The 21,873-nt window shown below is 40.6% G+C and overlaps 1 protein-coding gene across 11 annotated transcripts in view; it reads left to right on the forward strand.

The window, feature by feature from the left end:
- The window catches only part of PPFIA2 (PTPRF interacting protein alpha 2), a 619,912-nt gene that overhangs the window by 382,985 nt on the left and 215,054 nt on the right, over positions 1 to 21,873 (forward strand). For all 11 annotated transcript variants that reach the window (XM_073327625.1, XM_073327626.1, XM_073327628.1 and 8 more), the window contains one exon: positions 15,166 to 15,240. In XM_073327625.1, the coding sequence (XP_073183726.1) occupies positions 15,166 to 15,240 (75 nt within the window). The remainder of the gene's footprint in view (positions 1 to 15,165; positions 15,241 to 21,873) is intronic.

Here is a 21,873-nt window from a genome sequence, read left to right on the forward strand (position 1 = left end):
TCAATAAGCAAATCCTAGTAGCTATAATGGGAGCAAGATTTGGCTCCAATGCCTACTCTGCTGGGCTTTTTAGATCCAACAAGGTTTAGACAAAAAAAGGTCAGTCAGTTTGACCACATTATAAAACAGATGAGAAGAACATGCAAGAGTGGGGATCTAATCGCTGTCATTGAAAATTACCTTGTTTAAGTGCTTTATAAAAAATACCACTCATTGGGAAAATGGATTATGTGAGTCTTAAAATATTATTGGTCACACATACATTATATTAATAACATTATTCAAAAGTCTTCTGAAATCAGTCTTCTGTAGTCCTGATGTATTTTCTGGGAAGCTTAAGTACATCACATCTTTAAGCATTCCTGTGGGTGAGTTACTTGAAGAAGACTTTGCAACAAACTCCATTTGCACTATATACAAAATTTTTTTTGTTTTTCTCTCTTTGTTTTGTCACGGCATATATCAATTTTCTTTCCCTTCTCTATATATCTAACTGTGTTATAATTGTTAAATTTTAGGTTCTTAACCTAAAAGTTGGAGTTTTACTGCCAATTCTGGATTCTCTTGGTGTCAAAAGCTACACAATGTCCTCAGTGCAGTCAAAATACCACAGAATCCTTGTTCTTCCACAGAAACAACCATGAAGAGCTTGTTGATTTAATAGAATGTGTTTACATCTCATTTTTTGTAAAGAAGAGATCCCGAAGTGTTTTACAATAAGGTGTTACATACTATTCATTCTGTGACCTTTTGAGCAAAGATGTCCTCTGAAAACCTGGGGCTAGTTTATCATTTTCCATGCAGGACCTGCAGAAGAGGAAAATTTTGTCACAAAAATCGACTGGTTTTGGGCTGCATATATTCTTGCATTACAAGCCCTGTATAGAGACAGAACAGTAAAAGGGTAGATAGGCCATGGCGGTTTTTTTAGCCCTGTAGGTCACCAATCAGACAAAGAGTTGAAGTGACTCTAAATGCCCTCCATTCCCCAATGGCAGCTTGACATGTTCATGAGCTCTGCTGCCAGTTAGGTCCCAAACATGGGTTCTCACTTCTGTGTTCTCAGCAGGGATTTCTGTGTCATGGGAAGGGAGTAACATTAGTCACAACAATAGTCATGCCTTGAAGCTACATTCCTAGGAATCATGCAGTTTACAGAGGATATTCCTCAGGCTACCCATTCCACTTCAGAAATGCTAAACTGACTACATTTATCACATCCTTTGGGAGATTTTGCTTTCAAAGATTACCTTCTGGGATTACCAGTGCACCTGAAATTTTCCAAAGGAAGATGGCAAAACACAAATGGAGTTGTAGTCTTAGTGGATGATATTATGATGTATGGGTTTTCCATGGAAGAAACCCTCAATGAAGGTCTAATCTTAGTCAGTCAGTCTGGACTGAAGCTACAAGAAAAACGTGCATTTTCTGCTTATCCCAAAATCAAGTTTTTGTGACAGACAGTAAACAATGACAGAATCAGTCCTAGCCCTGAGAAGGTAAAAGCAATTTGAGAATTGAATACATCAATGAATGTACTAGAACTGAGACATCTGCTGGGGATGGTAAATGGCCTTGATTGATCCAAGACCTTTCTATAGTGACAAAACCACTGAGTGAACTATTAAAGTCTGACAGAAATTGCCTTCAAAAAAGGTAAAAGAAATTATCTCATCTCAGTACCTCCAGTTCTCAAGTACTATGATGTGAACAAACCCACAACGGTCAGTGCAGATGCAAGCAGCTAGAGGTGATGTGTGTATGGGGGAGGGAGGGAAATACAGGGTCATGTGCCCACCCCCCAACACTTTGCTTGTATTCAGCATGCTCACATTGACTTAGCATGCTCAGAAACACTGCTGAAGTCGCCTGCCCTCACTATACCCCTCCCTCCCACTCTCAGCAGGCACAGGTCATTTCTTCAAGCAGCTATGGCCTGTGTGATTTATTACTGTAGCAACATGGAACTCAGTGGAAGCCAGTTGCATTTTGCTCTCACATTCACAGAAGCAGAAAGACATGCACAGATTGAAAAGGAGTACCTGAAAAGCATATGGGCATGTGAGAACTTTCACAGATATCTTTGTGGACTGGATTAGTTTATGCTGAATACAGACCATAATCTGTTTATAACCCTCATCAATGGAAAAGACAAGGATCAAGCATTGCTGATATGCAGTCATCCATTGATAAGGTTAGTAATTGAACCCAATTGCTAAATTCCTGGAAAAAAATCGGATAGTAGCAGACACTCTGTCTTGGAGCCCAAGCCCATCACACTCAACTATCCATGAGTTCCAAATGAGTAAATGGATGCTATGAACACATACAGACCAGTGCCAGAAAAGACTACACCAGCTACAACAAGCAACCTTAACAGACACACAACTTCAAGAAGTTCTAAGTTATGTGAGGGCCAGCTGCCCAGAGTATCTAAAAGGACACCAAGGAAGCGATAAGAGACTACTTTGCAGTATGTGGACAATTAAGCAAGTCAAATGGACTCATGATTAAAAGGCAATTGCATCGTAATTCCAAACTAAATAAGAGGAGAAATCCTAAACCTCATCCATGAAGGACATCAAGGACTAACTAAATGCCAACCAGTCAGTGTGGTGGCCAGGCATCGGCAAGGATATAAAGAATATGCTATCTGCATGTGAAGATTGCAGAATTAACAGACTGACACAACACAAAGACCCTTTAATAACACCTTTACCAGACAGACCTTGGAAAAGACAAGCTGCTGATTTATGTGAATTCAAGGGACATCGTTACCTGGTTGTAGTGGACTATTTTTCCAGGTATACAGAAATAATTTACTTGAAAGACATAACCTGTTGTAGCGTTATCAAGAAACGGAAGTGCACTTTTGCACGTTTTGGTATTCCTTAACAACTAATGATGGACAATGGACCACAATTCACAGCAGTGGACTTTAAGACACTCCAAATGAGATATGATTTTGATCATATTACTAGCAGCACACATTATCCACAAATGAACAGGGAGGCTGATAGAGCTCTACAGATAGCCAAGAAAATCCTACAGCAGGATGATCCATTCCTTGCTCTTCTGAGCTACAGATCAACATTGATAACAGCTACTGGATATAGTCCAGCACAGTTCCTGGTGGGAAAACTCAGAACTACAGTTCTGACTTCGGAAAAGGACCTCTCTCTAAAGTGGCCATCCATGAGGAGATTAGCCAAATCAGATTTAAAAAAAAAGCAAAAAAAGAGTTTACAAATCTTTTTACAAGAGATGTCACTAGTTAGAGAACTTCTGGGTTTATGACCTGGTGACCATGTTTGCATCAAACTGGATGGGGGAAAGAAGGATGGAAAACTCCAGATGTTGTAATGAAAAAAAAATTGCTCACGTCATGTGCTCGAATCCAGCAGAGAGTTCAACAGAAACCCTCAACATCTACAGTTTGTTCGTCAAAAAAAAAAAAAAAAAAAAAGCAAACTTTACAGATGGCAGACAGAACATCTTCAGAACATAAGAATGGGCATACTGGGTCAGACCAATGGCTCATCTAGCCCAGTAGCCTGTCTTCTCAAAGTCAGGTGCTTTAGAGGGAATGAACAGAACAGGCAATCATCGAGTGATCCATCCCCTGCCGTCCATTCCCAGCTTCTGGCAGTTGGAGGCTAGCGACACCTAGATCATGGGGTTGCATCCCTGACCATATTGGCTAATAACTTCATGTAGGATAGGTCCATTGATGGCTATCTAATTCTTTTTTGAACTTCAGCGTTTTGGCCTTCACATCTGCTAGCAATGAGTTCTACAGTTTGACTGTGCAGTGTCTGAATAAGTACTAACTTTCATTTGTTTTAAACCTGCTGCCTATTAATTTCATTGGGTGATCTCTGGTTTGTGTTGTGAGAAGGCATAAACACTTCCTTATTCACTTTTTTCATGCCGTTCCCGATTTTATAGACCTTTCTCAGGTCCACCGTAGTTGTCTCTTTACTAAGATGAAAAGTCTCAGTCTTTTTAATCTCTCTCCTCATACGGAAGCTGTTCCATACCCCTTCATCATTTTTGCCCTTCTCTGTACCTTTTCCAGTTCTATTGTATCTCTTTTGAGATGGGGCAATCAGAACTCTATAGAGTATTCAAGGTGTGGGCATAGCATGGATTTATATAGTGGCATTATGATATTTTCTGTCTTATCTATTCCTCTCCTAACTGATCCTAACATTGTTAGCTTTTTTGACTGCTACTGCATATTGAACAGATGTTTTCAGAGAACTGTCCACAGAAACTCCAAAAAATCGTTCTCTTAAGTGGTAACAGCTAATTTAGATCCCATTATTTTGTATGTACAGTTGGGATTATATTTTCCAAGATGCATTACTTTGCATTTATCACCACTGTATGCCATCTGCCATTTTCTAGCCCAGTCATCCAGTTTTGCGAGATCCTTTTCTAACTCTTCATAGTCAGTTTTGTATTTAATTATCCTGAGTAATTTTGTTTCATCTGCAAACTTTGCCCCTCACCATTTACTCCTTTCCCCAGATTTATGAATATGTTGAACAGCACTGGTCCCAGTACAGATTCATAGGGGACCCCACTATTTACTTCTCTCAACTGAAAACTGACCATTTATTCCTGCCCTTTGCTTCCCATCTTTTAAACCAGTTACTGATCCATTAAAGACCCTCCCTTTCATCCCATGACTGCCTAGTTTGCTTAAGAGCCTTTGGTGAGGGATCCTTGTGAAAGCTTACTGAAAATCCAAGTACACTGAATGCACTGGATCTCTCTTGTCCCCATTTTTTTTGGCCCCCTCAGAGAATTCTAGTGGATTGGCGAGGCATGATTTCCCTTTACAAAAGCTGTGTTGATTCTTCAACACATTGTGTTCATCTAGGTATCTGATAATTCTGTTCTTCACTGTAGTTTCAACCAACCAATTTGCCTAGTACCAAAGTAAGGCTCACTGCCCTGCAATTGCCAGGATCACATTTGGAGCCTTTTTTTTTTAAAAAATGGCATTACATTAGCTTATCCCCCAGTTATCTGGCACAGAGGCTGACTTAAGTGATTTACTTACAACAGTTAGTAGTTCTGCAGTTTCATATTTGAGCTCCTTCAGAACTCTTGGGTGAATACCATCTGGTTGTGGTGACTTATTGTTTAATTTTTCAGTTTGTTCCAAAACCTCCTCTATGGACACCTCAATCTGGGATAGTTCCTCAGATTTGTCATATAAAAAGAATGATGGGCAATCTCCCTCACACCACCTATGCAAATAATTCATTTAGCTTCTCCACAACAGCCTTGTCTTCCTTGAGCATTCCTTTAGCACCTCAATCATCCAGTGGCTACACTGATTGTTTGGCAGGCTTTCCGCTTCCAATACAGGTTCAAAAATTTGCTGTTAATTTTTGTCTTTAGTAGTTGCTTTTCAAATTCTTTTTGGCCTGCCCAATTAGGCCTGTCTTTACACTTGACTTGCCAGAGTTTGTTCTTTTCTATATTGCTCAATAGCATTTGAGTTCCAATTTTTAAAATATGTCTTTTTGTTTCTAACAGCCTCTTTTACTCTGTTAGCTAGTCTGGGTGGCACTTTTTGGTCCTCTTACTGTTTTTTTTCTTTGGGGCGGTGCGGGGGAAGGAGGATACATAGAATGAGCATCTATTATGGTATTTTAAAAAAAATTCCATGCAGTTTTCAGGCATTTTACTCTTGTGACTGTTCCGCTTAATTTCAATAATAATAAGACGACGACTCCAATATTCCAAAACTGACCAGAGACCATTGTTGTAACAACTTGGTTATCTGGCTGTCCACTAGGTACATGTTTGGGTCGTGTAATGATAAAACCAGTATGATTCAGAAACACTTAACAGACTGGTATGTAGTGAACTTTAAGCATAGCATGATTTTGTAAATGTTGGCAATGTAAAACATAAAGGAAGAGATGTAATAGAATGCTAAACTGTATTATACTATTCAGCCACTAGGTGGCAGCATGTGTAATGTACCTAACCTGAGCTGGCAATAACTACAGGAATGTAAAAAGAAAAGGAGTACTAGTGGCACCTTAGAGACTAACTAATTTGTTTGAGCATGAGCTTTCGTGAGCTACAGCTCACTTCATCGGATGCATTCAGTGGAAAAATACAGTGAGGAGATTCATATACACCGAGAACATGAAACAATGGGTGTTATCATACACACTGTAAGGAGAGTGATCACTTAAGATGAGCTATTACCAGCAGGAGAGCGGGGGGAGGGGTGGGGAGAAAACCTTTTGTAGTGATAACAAGGTGGGTCATTTCCAGCAGTTAACAGGAATGTCCCAGGAGCGGTGGGGGGAAATAGACATGGGGAAATAGTTTTACTTTGTGTAATGACATATTCACTCCCAGTCTCTATTCAAGCCCAAGATTAATTGTATCCAGTTTGCAAATTAATTCCAATTCAGCAGTCTCTCGTTGGAGTCTGTTTTTGAAGTCTTTTTGTTGTAATATTGCGACCTTTAGGTCTGTAATTGAGTGACCAGAGTGATTGAAGTCTTCTCTGACTATGTTTATGTATGTTATAATTCTTGACATCTGATTTGTGTCCATTTATTCTTTTACGTAGAGACTGTCTAGTTTGACCAATGTACATGGCAGAGGGACATTGCTGGCACATATCACATTGGTAGATGTGCAGGTGAACGAGCCTCTGATAGTGTGGCTGATGTGATTAGGCCCTATGATGGTGTCCCCTGAATAGATATGTGGGCACAGTTGGCAACGGGCTTTGTTGCAAGGATAGGTTCCTGGGTTAGTGGGGGCTCAAGGTGATGGCTAGTGGCGTTCTGTTATTATCTTTGTTGGGCCTGTCCTGTAGTAGGTGACTTCTGGCTCTGTCAATTTGTTTCTTCACTTCAGCAGGTGGGTATTGTAGTTGTAAGAATGCTTGATAGAGATCTTGTAGGGGTTTGTCTCTGTCTGAGGGGTTGGAGCAAATGTGGTTGTATCGTAGAGCTTGCCTGTAGATGATGGATCGTGTGGTGTGGTCTGGGTGAAAGCTGGAGGCATGTAGCATGTTTATTCCTCCCCCCACAACTCCTTGGAGGTTCCTGTTAACTGGTGGAAATGGCCCACCTTGATTATCACTACAAAAGGTTTTCTCCCCACCCCTCCCCCTGCTCTCCTGCTGGTAATTGCTCATCTTAAGTGATCACTCTCCTTACAGTGTGTATGATAACACCCATTTTTTCATTTTCTGTGTGTATATGAATCTCCTCACTGTATTTTTCCACTGAATGCATCTGATGAAGTGGACTGTAGCTCACGAAAGCTCGTGCTCAAATAAATTGGTTAGTCTCTAAGGTGCCACTAGTACTTCTTTTCTTTTTGCAAATACAGACTAACATGGCCGCTACTCTGAAACCTGTCATACAGGAGTGTATTAACAGGTCTTAAAAAATCCACATCTCCTGTCTCTCCCTCTGGGGTAGAAGTTCTGTAACCAGTCCATATCTGGTACATGATACCTATCTGCTTGAAAAATGTGCTGTCTGAGCTTTAATATCCACCCAAATATCCAGACTCTGTGTAACATTTCATCTGAAGGATGACATTGGTAGTGCAGCACCTTGCTAAATACAGCACTGGATTGTTAGAACCTAGTACAGATCCAGTCCTGAAGTCAGATTTGAATCTACTTCCACGTGGCTCATAGAGGAGAGCAATACTTATAGAATTATTCTGATGTTTCAAACCACACCTAACACATCCACAGAATAGGAGTAATTTAAGATGTCTTTTCATATTAAGAAGCAAAATGTTTAACTTGTTTAATTCTGAATAAATTCAGAATCCAAAACATGGTGCTATAGGAGTCTCAAGATTTATATTGTCTCTTGTAGACAAACAAATCATACATAACTTCACCACACAAGAGCTCAGACCTTTCTGCTTGGGGTATAGAAGGAAGTGACATTTCAAGCTACTTTCCAATCTATTGTATATCATGTCAAAGTGTAGTCTGTGTTATTTTATGTATATGTATAAAATGAAAATCAGGAATAGCTAGAAATAGAAAATGGGCAAAAGTCATGAAACTAGTGCATATATTTGAGCAACCTCAAAATTAGTTCTTAGCCATATCAGATGATGTCAGTGACTATTGAGATTTTTTTTTTTTTACACGAACACCAGGTAGCAAGACAAACAGTAATTTGTGTAGATAACTGGAATAAAACACTAACCCAAGACAGAGCATGTTTTTTATCTGTCTTGACTGTCTTTTCTTTTAAACATCTCAGTTTGTGATAAAGAAATAAAATTATATGTTAATCTGTTACAGTATTTTCCTGTAGTCTGCACACAGATCAGCAGCCACCAGTTACCTATCTGGGAGTCTTGCTTGCACTATGGAATGGTAGTATCAGCTTCATAGTCAAGGTTGAAGTTAGCTTCCCATTATAAGTCACCATAAAATTCCCACAAAAGAAATCAAATTTCAAATGCCACATCTTATCTCTGGAGAGAACTTCAGATAGTTTGGAAAAATCTGAAAAGGAGTATTTAAAGTTATAATGTTGCCTTAACTTGAATCTGAATCAGCCCCCAAGATTCAGGGATGGGAAGGTAAAGGAAAGTTGCCTATGCTTCCACCCTCTCAGAGGTGTCAGAGCATTTAAGAAGTCTTCTCTTGTTGTCTCTGAAAAAAAATTCCTCTTTTTTTGTCTGATTGTATCTCCAAATCGGTTGGTAAAAAAACTCCAGAGTTTTTGGGTTGGCCTTATTGAGAAATGCCTTTTAGTGTTTTTGAGGAGGTCAAGAAAGGCAGGAACTAAGCAAATTACAAACATATGTGGAGTACTAGAGGCTATAAAACAGAAAGGAGATACAGGAAGGCCATGGGAGGGCCACTGAGAGGAAGAGGAAGTGCTGTCTCTCCCTTCAGTAATCCCTGCAAGGAAATGGCTTCTGGAAGAAGCTCCCAGACTGGGAAGTAACAAAGAAATTAACAATCTTGTTCATGCAGAAGGACTTTGCTGTTTAGTGACATAATAAGATCTGTCAAAGCAAGTTTCCCCTCCTGCAGGCTTTATGTAGCAACTGGATTTAAACTTTTGGTACTAATTTTTTTTTAAAAAGTAAATTTAAAAGGAAAAGAAAGGTTTTAAACCTTAACTTTTTAAAGAAAGTTTTCTGACTTAATTTTGAGGTAAAGTTGCCCCATAAACAAGAACAGCAACAGAAGTTTTTATGGTCTCAATTACGGTTGTCAGAGATTATTAATTCCCTTAACATAAGTACTGGGCAGATACAACAGAAAAGTATATATAGATATTCTTGCAGATTAAAAGAACCAATTTTCTTCAACACGAGTTACAATCTTTTAATTAAGAAACAGGCAGGTAAGTGGAGTTTTAGTCACACAAATATTCATAGAAAAAATCATCAAATACTATCATGAATAAATGATTTTAAAGCTCTTTGTGGGCTGGGAATTAGAAAGGGAAGAAGGGAGGATTTGGCAGAAGAGGGGAAATAAGTGAGAAGCAGTTACCAGGAGATACAGTAGGATAGGCAGTGTGTAATCACCTACAGGAATGTGCCACAGGGTTGAGACTCACCACCACAGCACCTCCTGTTGTTCACTCTGGGAATTAGCTCAGTTCATGTAGCACACCCTCTGCCAGGGTGTCCCGTCCATCTCTCGCCCTAGATTGGCATCTCAACCCGCATTGCTCCCAGCTTGCGGCATCCTCTTCAGGACACTGCCCTCCAGCAGTGCCCACTGCTCCAGTCTCACCCCCTTCCCAGGGTTTGGTGTTATCAGCAGTCCTTGTCTTCGCCCCAGCCACAATGCTCAACCACACCCCAAAGTCTAACCCCCTTTTGGCAGGGGCCTGGTGCAGTCTGTGATGGCCACTCCCAATGGCCAGGGGAAGTACAATGCAGGGGGGTAAGCCCACCCTCTACTCTGCATCCCAACCCAGGGACCCTTTGGCAGCAGCCTTCCTGCCTGCCATCCTTCTTTCCCTTCATCCATCTTTCTCCCTGGGCTATTTCCCCTTTGTACCAGCTAGGCCCTTTTTCTCAGGGCCTGCAGCCCAGCAGATACCGGGCAGTTCCCTTCTGCTCCCCTGCACCACGCGTTAGTCTCCTCACACAGAGGAGCAGACCTTCACCCACCAAAGGCCTGGAAGAGTCTACCTACTCTCTTCCTGGGCAGCCTTTATATAGGGCCTAGCCTAGCCCTGATTGGCTGGCTGTAATACTGGCCCTGACTGGCTCTCTAACAGGCCCTCCCTGATTGGCTGCCGCCTTGCACAGCTGCTCTGGCCTGTTGTAGCCCAATCTGGCATGGGTGTGGGGCACCTCTCCACCACAGAATGCCAGCAAGAGATTAACCATGTGACACTGAAAGATCAATGATGAGCCTGGTTCTTTTTGTGGCACTTCAAAGCCAGTGGTGTGGCTGGTCATCTGGCTCTGTGGTTGTGCAGTCAGGAAGAAAGGAAACGGAATACCTTTTCTGCACCATTTGTGGCATTGCATAGGAGAAGTGTCGCCTAGAGGTGTATCCTCTGCTATGTTCTGATTGGCCACCACACATTACAAGGACTAGTCTTAATTCTCTGTACTTCACAAACCTTATTTAGTGAAGCCTCACACCAGTGCCCTAGAAAGTGGGCAAGTATTGTTACAGTTTATAGACTGGACAGCAGAGGCACATTTCTGATATTTCACAAAACCCTGTGGTTCTTCTCCAGAATATTGCTTGACATTTCTGTGCTTGGCTGCACCATATATAAACGGGACTGATATAATGTGAAGCCCTTTGAGGTCTAGAGATGAGAAAGCATTATGATAGTGCCAGTTATCCGTATTATGCACATTTACCAGATGTAAAAATTAAAAACCATTTAAAAATAGACGAGGTAAGAATATCCTGAGTCTTTGTCCACTCATTTGTCTCCTAACAAGATGACACTTAGAATGCCAATCTTTCTAGACCATTCAGAAACTAGATTAGGGTGTGCTTTTGTTGTTGTTTTTTATTTTTTCTTTGTTTTTCAAATAAATTTGGGGGGATGCCAACATAGGATTTATTATAAGAAGTTTGTTGTAAACTTTTTAGGTGGCTCTGGCCATTGTCCCATATGTAAGCGGGGGAATAGTCCCGCTATTGTGGGGAACTTTCTTGGCTTCTGCACTACCCTGGTGAAGTGGGCTAGCAAAAGGATCCGAGTCCTCGCTCCCACTTCCTTTACCCAGTGGCCTCCCGGCCCTTGAGGACTCCCCTTCCACTCTCCTGTCTGGCAGAGTCCTCATAACCCCAACAAGGCTGGACCCAGGATTCCTGGGGAGCTCGACCCCCAACCCTGCTGTGCTCACCTAGGACAGGAGCTAGGGTGTCCCCACTCTGGGGTACTCTCTCTGCACTGGGCACTTCTCTGACCCACTGACCATTACATACAAGTTAAAGCAAATGCAAGTTATTTAATCAACAATTAATTTTAAAAAGAATAAGGGAAAATGGGAAAGGTTAAAGGAAACACATCACCCCACTCTGTGGCAGGGAACATCACAAACAGTGTCTCTGGAATGTCCGGGCAGTTCACAGTTTGTTCCCTGTAAGTCCCAGGCCTTCTTCTCAGGCCCTGGCTGTGCTGTAGGGATGCTGTGGGTTGGACACTTGCTCTGGTGGTGGCCACACGCTCTCAGGCGCTAAGTGGTAGGACCCTTCTTCTCAGTGTCGCCCCCGCCCTGTTGGGGTTACAATCCAAGCCTGGCCTGCAGAGCCTCATGGCTGAGGTGTCTCCCTGTGCTGGGCCTGCTGCCCAGGGTCCCTCTCGCTCTCCCCAGCTGCTCACCGCACCCAGCTCCGGACTGCTCCAGCCCCAGCTCCACCACTCAGTCTCTGCACTGCTGCTGCTGCTGCTCTGCCTCCAGCTCCCTGGGCTGCTTCTTGGGCCCCTGGTTGCTACAGCTCTGCTCCCAGGACAGGTCTGCTCTGCAGGCTGCTTCTGTGACTCTGCTCCCAGCACTGACCTGCTTCCTGGGCTGCTTTTCTGACCCCTCTGGCTCTGGTTGCTGCAGCTCTCCTCCCAGGGCAAGTCTGCTCTCTGTGGGCTGTGCCTCTGGCTTTGAGGCTGCAGCTCTGCTCCCAGGACAGGGTCTGCTCTCTCTGGATCTAGCACAGCTCTGCTCCCCAGCTCAGCTTGGGCCCCTGCTTTCTCCTTAGCTCGGCCCCACTCTGTCTGACCCAGGCAAATCCAGCTCACACAGAGGACGGGACCACCCTGGCCTCCTGACTCCCTGATTAGCCTGCCCACCCTGTCACTGAGGCTGACTTGGAGCATTGGCTTCTCCCCATTGTTCCTGGGGACTGTCAGTCTCAGGGTCCTGATTCCTCATCGACCCTTCCCCCTTTTTAGTATTGGGAACTAGCAACTAAAACACCCCCACTGAATGTTAGTAAGGGGGCAACAGTCCCATTACACATAGTTAGACTTTAATGTTTGTTCTGCATAATTTATAGGTTTCAGGGAAACATCACTAAATGGGCTAAATATTGTTTATGATAGAAGCTTACTGTTGAGTTTCTATATAGAATATACCAGTGTGCTATTTATCGTCAGAGCACATCAGCACAACACTGTCCTTCCTCAATTTTCCATTGAAATCAGTGGAAGGTTGACTAAGGAAGGAATACAAACTGAGTCAGGAAATAACCAAGATTAGTAGGTTAAACTTTTATCTTGTTGGTCTAGAGCCAGATCTGGGGACTGCAGCTTCTATGACACACAACATTCAGGAGCTCTGAGCATCATAACTGCATCAGAGACTAGTTTGCATTTTGAAAGGGAAGTTTCTCTCAATTCAAGACATCTGTGCAATGTTTTCATGGCTGCCCAAGGTTCTCCCTCCTCTCACTGTTGGAGTCACAGACTACTGTCAGCCTAACTGGCTGACATGTATTGGCAGTTCCACGTAGGGGAATGATTATAACATCGGAATTGGGGGTGGAGAGTGGGATTATCCCTGGGCAGTTTAGCAAGCAGGTATAGAAAGAATGAATAGGCTTTTCTGTTGAAACAGAACTGTCCTCAGTCAATGTAATGGTTGCTTAGGTTGGGAGAACAAACTAGAGCCAGGAGGCTTAAGATTCTGGAGTGGGTCAGAAAGACAGTGGACCGACCCTATACTCTTTGGGGATTATCTATTGATTGATTGATTGATTTATGGAAGGAAGGAAATGAAACCCTTTTCAGTTTAATTACTCTCCCTCCAACTGACAGCCCTACCTTTGCTACTGCCATATGGTTTAGGGTGAGAAACTGGCATGTGAACAGAGTGGCTCATAGCGTGGCATGTAGCTTATTCATGCTAATTCCCTGCCTGCTCTCACTGGGTGGCTGTGCTCTCACAAACCATGTGGTTCCTCACATTCATCCATTGAGCCCAGGGCCTACTATCCCCAGGATTAGTCAGCCTAGTGTGCAGCAACATATGTGGCTTTCTGGGCTTTATTATGCCTCACAGTTCCATATAAACAAGGGTCAGGATTGGGTCCTATAGTATTGCACTGTACAGAATTTAAGAGGTAAATTTTCAGATTCCAGCTGTGTATGTGGCCCAAGTGGGTTTTGTACATTCAAATTCTAACACTATTCAAAATCCACATGCAACTGTTAGAATTTTGTTAAAGCATACAAACAGGTGTTTACACCTGTAGAGTGAATGTGCTTGTATGTGTTTTAATTTTGTGTTTCTGTGAGTGGCAGTCCTATGAAGTCTTATGAAAATGTACACCTAAATATGAATAATATTTAGAAGTTACTACTGTAGATATTTTAGGTCATTTGAATAAATTATATGACGATACATAGCATGTTCTTACTGCAGTTAAACTTGTTCTTGCTTTTTACTAAAACAGTATGCTAATATATATTTTATTCAAATTAACTAAAACAAATAGTGTTGTGCAAGCAACAACTGGTTTAAGATATACACTAGGTTTACATGATCTTTTATTTAATCTAAGCCAGAATAAATTGCTTTCTTTCTTCCAGAAGGTTTTCTTTACCTGTCAATTAATATAACTTGAATAACTTTCCATGATGCTATTATTTTCTGCAAGTGTATTTGCTGTCTTGACTAAGTTAATTTCAAAATTTGATTTAAAGAAGAATAAGACAAAATAAGTGTACACGTTGCAGCATAGTGTTGGACATAAGTAACTTCAATAGTGTACTAATATGTACAGTTTGAAGTGTTAGCTATTTGTTATTAGTTCTTGTGAATGCTGTTGTGTTAGGTATGTATTATAAGCATTTGCAAAATTCCACTTTCATCAGTAAGGACAGCAGGAGTCAAAAGACAATTATTTTCCCCAAAGTTCTTAATTGATTAGCATTTCTTTCATCATTACCTTTGGATATGAAATAAGTGTTCAAACAAGTAGAAGTTTATATGCCTTCAGTTTTATAGAATAAGATACATCACTTTCTTGTTTACACTATGACCTTTTATGTGTAATATAGACAGTATTAAGGGAAGCCCAAAAAATAGATAATAATGTCTTCTCTCATATATAATAAACTCTCATTTATTGCAAACACAGCATTAGATTTTTGTGTATAGGAAATATATCTTGTAGATTCTTAATAACTTTTTGCAAAGATAAAATAAAGTGAATGACTTTACTAACAAAGATTAACTTGGTCAGTTACAAATAGTGCTGCACATAACTTTTTCAATGAATTTGGTAAATTAAATTAGTATTAGCAGTTATTCTTCACACAATGGACTTGAATGTGTTTTCAGGAGTTCTTTTCCATACCTTTCCTCTGGAACTGTTCCAATAAATTCTTATATTTAGTGTCTTGTGTACTTGTAGAAGGTTGCATTTACTGTACATTTCATAGATTAAAAGGAAATTCTATAGTAGCAACGTTAGGCTTTAAAGATTATAACCTAATGCTCACATATGTGGCTTCACTCTTCTCAGAGTCAGGTTTAAAAGGCCTTCTTAGTTAATGTCTCTTTCATGACTGTTCAGGACACAATACACATACCTGCAAACAGACCTGCAGATTGTACTGTAGTGTTTATGGCAGATTATATAAACCTGAAAGACTGATAGAAATCACGTTACTGCACATATTTTGGTTTTTCTTCTAGGTAAGGGAACGACTGAGGGTTTCTTTAGAAAGAGTCTCTGCACTGGAAGAAGAACTAGCTGCTGCTAACCAGGAGGTAACATAAAACACTTTCTCCTCGTTTGAGGTGCAATTTTTCTAACATTCTGTCCCTTGTGTTTCCCACCACTATTATTGAAACTGTCACAAAACAATAAATTACATTCTGTATAGGCCTATTGTAAGCGGTTGTCATATTAATAAAATCTTCTGATTTCTGCTTTATTCAGATCTGTCATCGTGAGCAGACTAAAAAAACAAGGGCTAGTGACAGGTGCAAAACTTTTCTTTCCTTTACTAGATATGGAAAAGCCATGAGGCAATAGATATGTGTCAGAAATTGTAAGCAATACAACAACACAGTTGCTAAATTGGAGTTCATATCAGATATTGCTATATAACTAGGGACCTGCAAACTCAACAGTAAGTACAATATTATAATTTAAATATACCCTGGGAATGGCTTACAGAGAGAAAACTTAAAGCCGCTACATAACCTATCATAATAGGATATTTTCTCTGTGTATGCATTAACATATAGGGGTTTTTCTAATCCTGTGCTTATTACTCAAGAATGAGGATTGCAGGCTTGGCTCAGATCTTGTACAATCCTTAGTTAATAATTAATATTGATATGTATAGGTCCTCATCCAAATCCATAAAGTTTAATAGAAGTCTTTCTGTTGACATCTACTGTCTTAGGACCAGGCTTGTAGTTAATCATCTCAGTATCTAGTTGTTTTGGGGAGATTAGTTATACTCTGTGTTTGCCAGTCAGACACAAGGGAATTCTATTGAAATGATAGCTTGGAAGCCTAAGAAAAAGCACTGTAGTTCTTGGTTTGCCTTCCGAGCCTGGTAAATATGCAAAATAACATATGTACTTGTAATTGTTCTTGCTTTACAATCTACAAATCAGTAATAAGTATATTAAATACAATAGAATTTTAGCTATTTGGACAGCAAGTATCCAAACCTTTCTAACAAGTTGCAGCTCTGTTTCCCATGTTTTGACTCCATTCTTTCTCACTGAATCCTGCTTATATGAATTATTTGAACAATTTTGGTGTCACCCATTATCATCATATCTCTGACTTCATCACACTAGCATCTGGGCACCTTACAAGGTGTTTACATTTACACATTCAAGTTTACATTTAAACATTCAAGAGTTTGGTGAGAGAGACCAAACATAGAGCTCCCTGGATGCTTGTGGCTTTATTTTTCAGCTAGCACACCAGAACTGAATCAATGTAGAAGGCATAGGCAAACAAGGGGGGTTCCAAAGAGGATGGAGCCAGGCTGTTCTCAGAGGTGGTAGATGACAGAAGAAGGAGCAACCATCTCAAGTTGCAGTGAGGGAGGTCTTGATTGGATATTAGGAAAAACTGTTTCACTAGTTGAATGGTGAAGCACTGGAATGGATTACCTAGGGAGGTAGTGGAATCTCCATTGTTAGAGGTGTTTAAGGCCCGGCTTGACAAAGCCCTGGCTGGGATGATTTAGTTGGGATTGGTCCTGCTTTGAGCAGGGGGTTGGACTAGATGACCTCCTGAGGTCTCTTCCAACTCTAATCTTCTATGATTCTAAGTACATCTTGCAGCTCTTTCTAACAGTGGCCAGGTTTGTACTTAATTATCTTTCCACAAGAGGTAAATTACAGACACGCTTGGGTTTGCTACTGAGAATGATCTTCAGTCATAGTCCCAGCTGGATAATTGTGATCCACTGTAAAGGACAAAATATAGAATCAGTTGCTTCTGATACTTATTTATACCTTGGCCAATAAACACTCTACTGTACCAAGAAGGTGGCTCTTACATCTCTGGACAAAATCAGTTTCAGGGCTAGAATATAGGCAACTGACCATCCAGTAGTGAAATTTCATCTGGGCAGTTCTTAGAAACCTCTCTTCTAAAGCAAGATCAGTCTGAGCAGTAATAGGCATCAGATGGGGATGGGGAAGGAAAAAGAATGCTGGGATAATAAATATACAGATTAAAATGAATTGAAAGTGAGGATATCTGGAGTACTGTGTCCAGTTTTAAGCCCCACACTACAAGAAGGATGTGGAAAAATTGGAAAGAGTCAAGCAGAGGGTAACAAAAATGATTAGGGGACTGGAACACATGACTTACGAGGAGAGGCTGAGGGAACTCGGATTGTCTAGTCTGCGGAAGAGGAGAATGAGGGGGGATTTGATAGCTGCTTTGGAACCTGAAAGGGGGTTCCAAAGAGGATGGATCTAGACTGTTCTCAGTGGTAGCTCATGACAGAACAAGGAGTAATGGTCTCAAGTTGCAGTGGGGGAGGTTTAGGTTGGATATTAGGAAAAAACTTTTTCACTAGGAGGGTGGTGAAACACTGGAATGCGTTACCTAGGGAGGTGGTGGAATCTCCTTCCTTAGATATTTTTAAGGTCAGGCTTGACAAAGCCCTGGCTGGGATGATTTAGTTGGGGATTGGTCCTGCTTTTAGCAGGGGGTTGGACTAGATGACCTCCTGAGGTCCCTTCCAACCCTGATATTCTATTCTATATTGGAAAGGCTTTCTTGCCTGCCATCCTTAGAAATGTTATACAAACTTACTGTGTTAATAATGCTGAAAACATTTAGAAGGACATTAATCAACAAAGCCTGTCAAGATCATTCACACAACATGAATACTGGTATTTCAGTTTCTGCCTGCTGTAGCTCAAAACTGAAAATGTATTAAAAAGAACTTGGCAAGGAGATATACAGAAGGGAATTGATGAATTACATTCAAAAAATCAGTGCATTTTGAACAGGAGTTCAGCTAATGTTCACAGTTATTTAATTAAGCCCAAAAATGGATTAGACATCATCATTATATAGGGGCTGATTTAACACCACGATCTCCAGTGAATGTACCCAGCCAGTGTTCATCTGAAAGACATAAATTGGATGTAGTGTATGTGAAAAGAAATGGGGCAAGTTTCCAAGGCAATTGGGTTCAGGGCTTTCAGTAATTTCTATATTGCTGTCACTCTGTGTCTGTTCTTCTAAAACACTCACTACTAACGGGCAATGTTCCTCCCTTGATAATTCGTATTATTTTTCTCCATATCCATGTTGTTTTCATTGTAGCAACACACTCCATAGTCAGGACTAATATAGATACCTAAATGATGGCAATAGGTTGATACCCTGATTAAAATGTTGTATCACTAGGGGAAAGACACACAGAAGATCCAGGTTTAGTAAACCACAGGAATACGTTGATATGTGCCTAGGTCATGGCTGACCTGACAAAAGTGCCCAAACCTACAGAACTACAAGGAATCACATAAGAAATTCAGAGAGGTTAGGCACTTAATGAGACAGATACTCCAAACAATAAACACCTACAGACTTACACTGGGAAAAGATAAATAAGAGCCTGTACTCCTAAATGGGCCTTGTAGCCTAATTCCTAAATAACCAGCATTAATAAACATAATGACAGATGTGAGAAATGTAGGTAACATTGTGAACACAGGCAAAACCTGTTTGGTTTCAGCTTTGGTTATAAACCAGAAACTTATGCAATAATTTAAAGCTGGCAGCAAACAAAAACCTGTAAAGATGAAACTACAGGGAGAGTTGAGATAGGCAAAATATAATTACCCAAATTGGAATTTGATCCAAGTTTTCACCTCTCAGGGGCAACTTCTTTTACTGGGGGGAGATAAAGCTAAAAAATAAAATAATAGCCGTTGAATAACACCTTAATGAATAGTTTTGTACCACAACTAAATTTGTCCATTTAATAAAGTGAGATAAACAAAATTCTGTTTCAAAATCAGTGTTTCGTATATTTGTTAATGGAAACCCTAATTTTTGGGGTTCTAATGTCCCCTAAAACGCAGTTGTCGACATCCACACTACTTTTCCAGAAAGAGCTGTGGGCGCACAAGTGGCCTTAAGCCTCCTTTATGTCACCAGAATGCTGGAATAGTGACCTATGGAGAAGAATCTCCCCTACTAAATCAGAAACATCACTTCCTACTGAGCCTGTGTTTTTCTTGGTCTACTGCCTGGACACTATCTAATTAGATCGCTACTTGTGATATTTCCCTAACTGGGTTTGACTTTACATATTCTGATGGTAAAGACAGTATTTTAATTCTTAGATGCCCGAGGAAAAGTGCTCAGCTGTACTTTTCAAAACCACGTATATCCTCAAATGGTACATTACTATTCTGTTTCCTCAGAGTTAGGAGTTCCTAAAAAGAGCAAATATATGATTTCTTTGCCTCAAATGAATCCTCAAATGAATGTACTATAGAAATGATGCAGGTTTTATAAAATGAAGAAATTTTTGAAGGTTTAAAAAGAAAAATCAAAGTAGGTTTTTTTGTTTGTTTTGTGTTATTTTTTAAATCAAGAAAGATATAACATACCTTAAATTATCACACGACCCACCATATTAAATATAATATGCCTAGTGAAGAATTTCCCAAACTAGGTTACATTAGCTGTCGTGTTCACTGAGCAGTCCACCTTTCATATTCTTTATGACTTGCATTTTATATCGTCCATATTCGCACCTATGATGCTTAAGTTTCATAGTCACTTTCTATTGAAGCGTTGTTTACAAACAATAAAAATTAAGTTTTAAAGACTCAATCCTACAAGGGGTTGAGCAGCTCCAATATGTTCTGAATGCCTTCAACTCCCTTACAAATCAGTGAGTGCACTCAGCACCTTACAAAATCAAGGCCTAACAACACTTTGGGGAACTGCCTTGTTTTTGACAACTAGAAACAAAATGGTGGCGAAAGTCGCTGAGGGGCAGCATTCTTAATTCCCGTTAATTTCCCCATGAAGAATATTACTGCAGTAGGTTTTTAAATTTGAGTTCAGCTATTGTATGTAATCCAACAATTACATACAATAGCCACCATTAAAATGCTAGCATTTTCCTACAATTATCATACAGTTGTATCTGGGTTACCACATTTTTCTTTAATGTTTATAATAGGAGATATATGTGCTCACATTTGGCAAGTGTTGACTTTTCATATTTTTTTCTGTAACTGTTACATATATGCTAGCTTTTTGCAATAGTTGGCGAGGGGGTTTGGTCATAATAGTTAAAAGTACTGTGCATACTCACATAGGTATTCATTTACACACCACACCACTCAAGTGTGTCAGTGGTGTTGCATTTCCAGGAGCCACACTTCTACCTATTCCAAAGGCCCCAGATGTGATTAAAGAACTGTGTGGGAGATGATTGTAATTAGCAATTGATTTCTGCTGCTAGTCCTCCAGCTCACAATAGGTGGTGCATCCAACACTGAAGTTTGGTAGTCTACTAATCTCTGCCTGGGAACATTTGTCAGATAGGATAGAAACTTGTTCAAATACCAGCCAGTTCCTGACAGCCACTAGTTCCTGACAACCAGTTCCTTGCCCACTAATCTGAGTGGGACTTGCCCTTTTTTCTTTTTTTCTTTTTTGATAAGAGCTGGAATATAAAATTGCCTGCCTGTCTCTCTGTTCTGTAGCATTCTGAGCTGTATTATTGAGACTGCTGGCAGGGCAGCCTGCCCTCATAACCCCCACCTTTTGATGTTCTGTTACTAATATTATGAAATTCAGACTTCATTAAGAGCTTGATTAAATTACGGACATCTCCAGCAAACTGAAACAGATGCTTAATTAAGCTCTATTTATCTCAGAGAAAAAGGCAGGCGGTGAACACTTGGCCCTAGGTGCTTGCTGTCCACGTTAGAAAATCTCCGGGAGCCAGATCAGACTTGGGGCATATTTAAGAGACTCCAGCAGCCTCTGAAGGATGCAAATTCAGAGTGCCTGGAAATATGATGCAGCTTCATGTGGTTGTAACATGCTTCTCACATCCCCTTCTTGCACCACTGCTCCATGGAAAGGACAATTCTTGTCACTTCCATCAAATTAGAGTTCACTTCATCCCAGAACTATCTGAAGTCTCAACAAGCACTATTTCATCTAGAAACTACCTCTAAACCCTTTCCCCTACTCTTGTCCTTACCACCAAGCCTGGTAATTCACTGGCTCAGTATACTGGAATCAACCCTGGTTGTGGAATTTGTTGCTTACTTGCAAGATGTGGAACACAAATTCCCCCCGCCCCTTCCTAGCTGTGTTACGCCATAAGCGTTCCACATCTGTAAACGCCCACATATTGGCAACATCATATGGGGCCCTCCAAGACCCTTTTATTTTAGTTCAAAAACAAGCTCTTACATTTTCCTGGATCAAATGAGTAGAAAACCACATAGAGATCATTCAGATTTCATAGAATGTTTTATCTCAGAGGAAAGATCATTCTTCTTGGGGAACACTAATGAGACCCCTGTGACCTCTGTAGAACATTGATACAAGTGCATCACCAGAGAGAGCATAGGTTCATCAGTCACTGCACCTCCAAACCCTTTATCTCAGCATTTGTTCCAAATGCCAAACACTAATGCATTATCTCCATTAACTGAGAGTCTGCTTTGACCTGGGTATCTTTAAAGTCCCTATCAGTACTGTTCCTGTTCGAGGTAATTTTTAATGGACACTTGTGATTGTCTCCAAAATTGGAGCCTTACATTTCCTGTGTCTTTTCCAGGCACTCCATCCTCCTCTGCTGAATTCTACTCATCCTTTCCAAGATAAAATTAAGAAGCAGGGTTATTCATCTCCCACTTCCAGAGCTC

Source organism: Lepidochelys kempii, chromosome 1 (genome assembly GCF_965140265.1).
Source record: "Lepidochelys kempii isolate rLepKem1 chromosome 1, rLepKem1.hap2, whole genome shotgun sequence".
In the NCBI taxonomy this organism is placed as follows: domain Eukaryota; kingdom Metazoa; phylum Chordata; order Testudines; family Cheloniidae; genus Lepidochelys; species Lepidochelys kempii.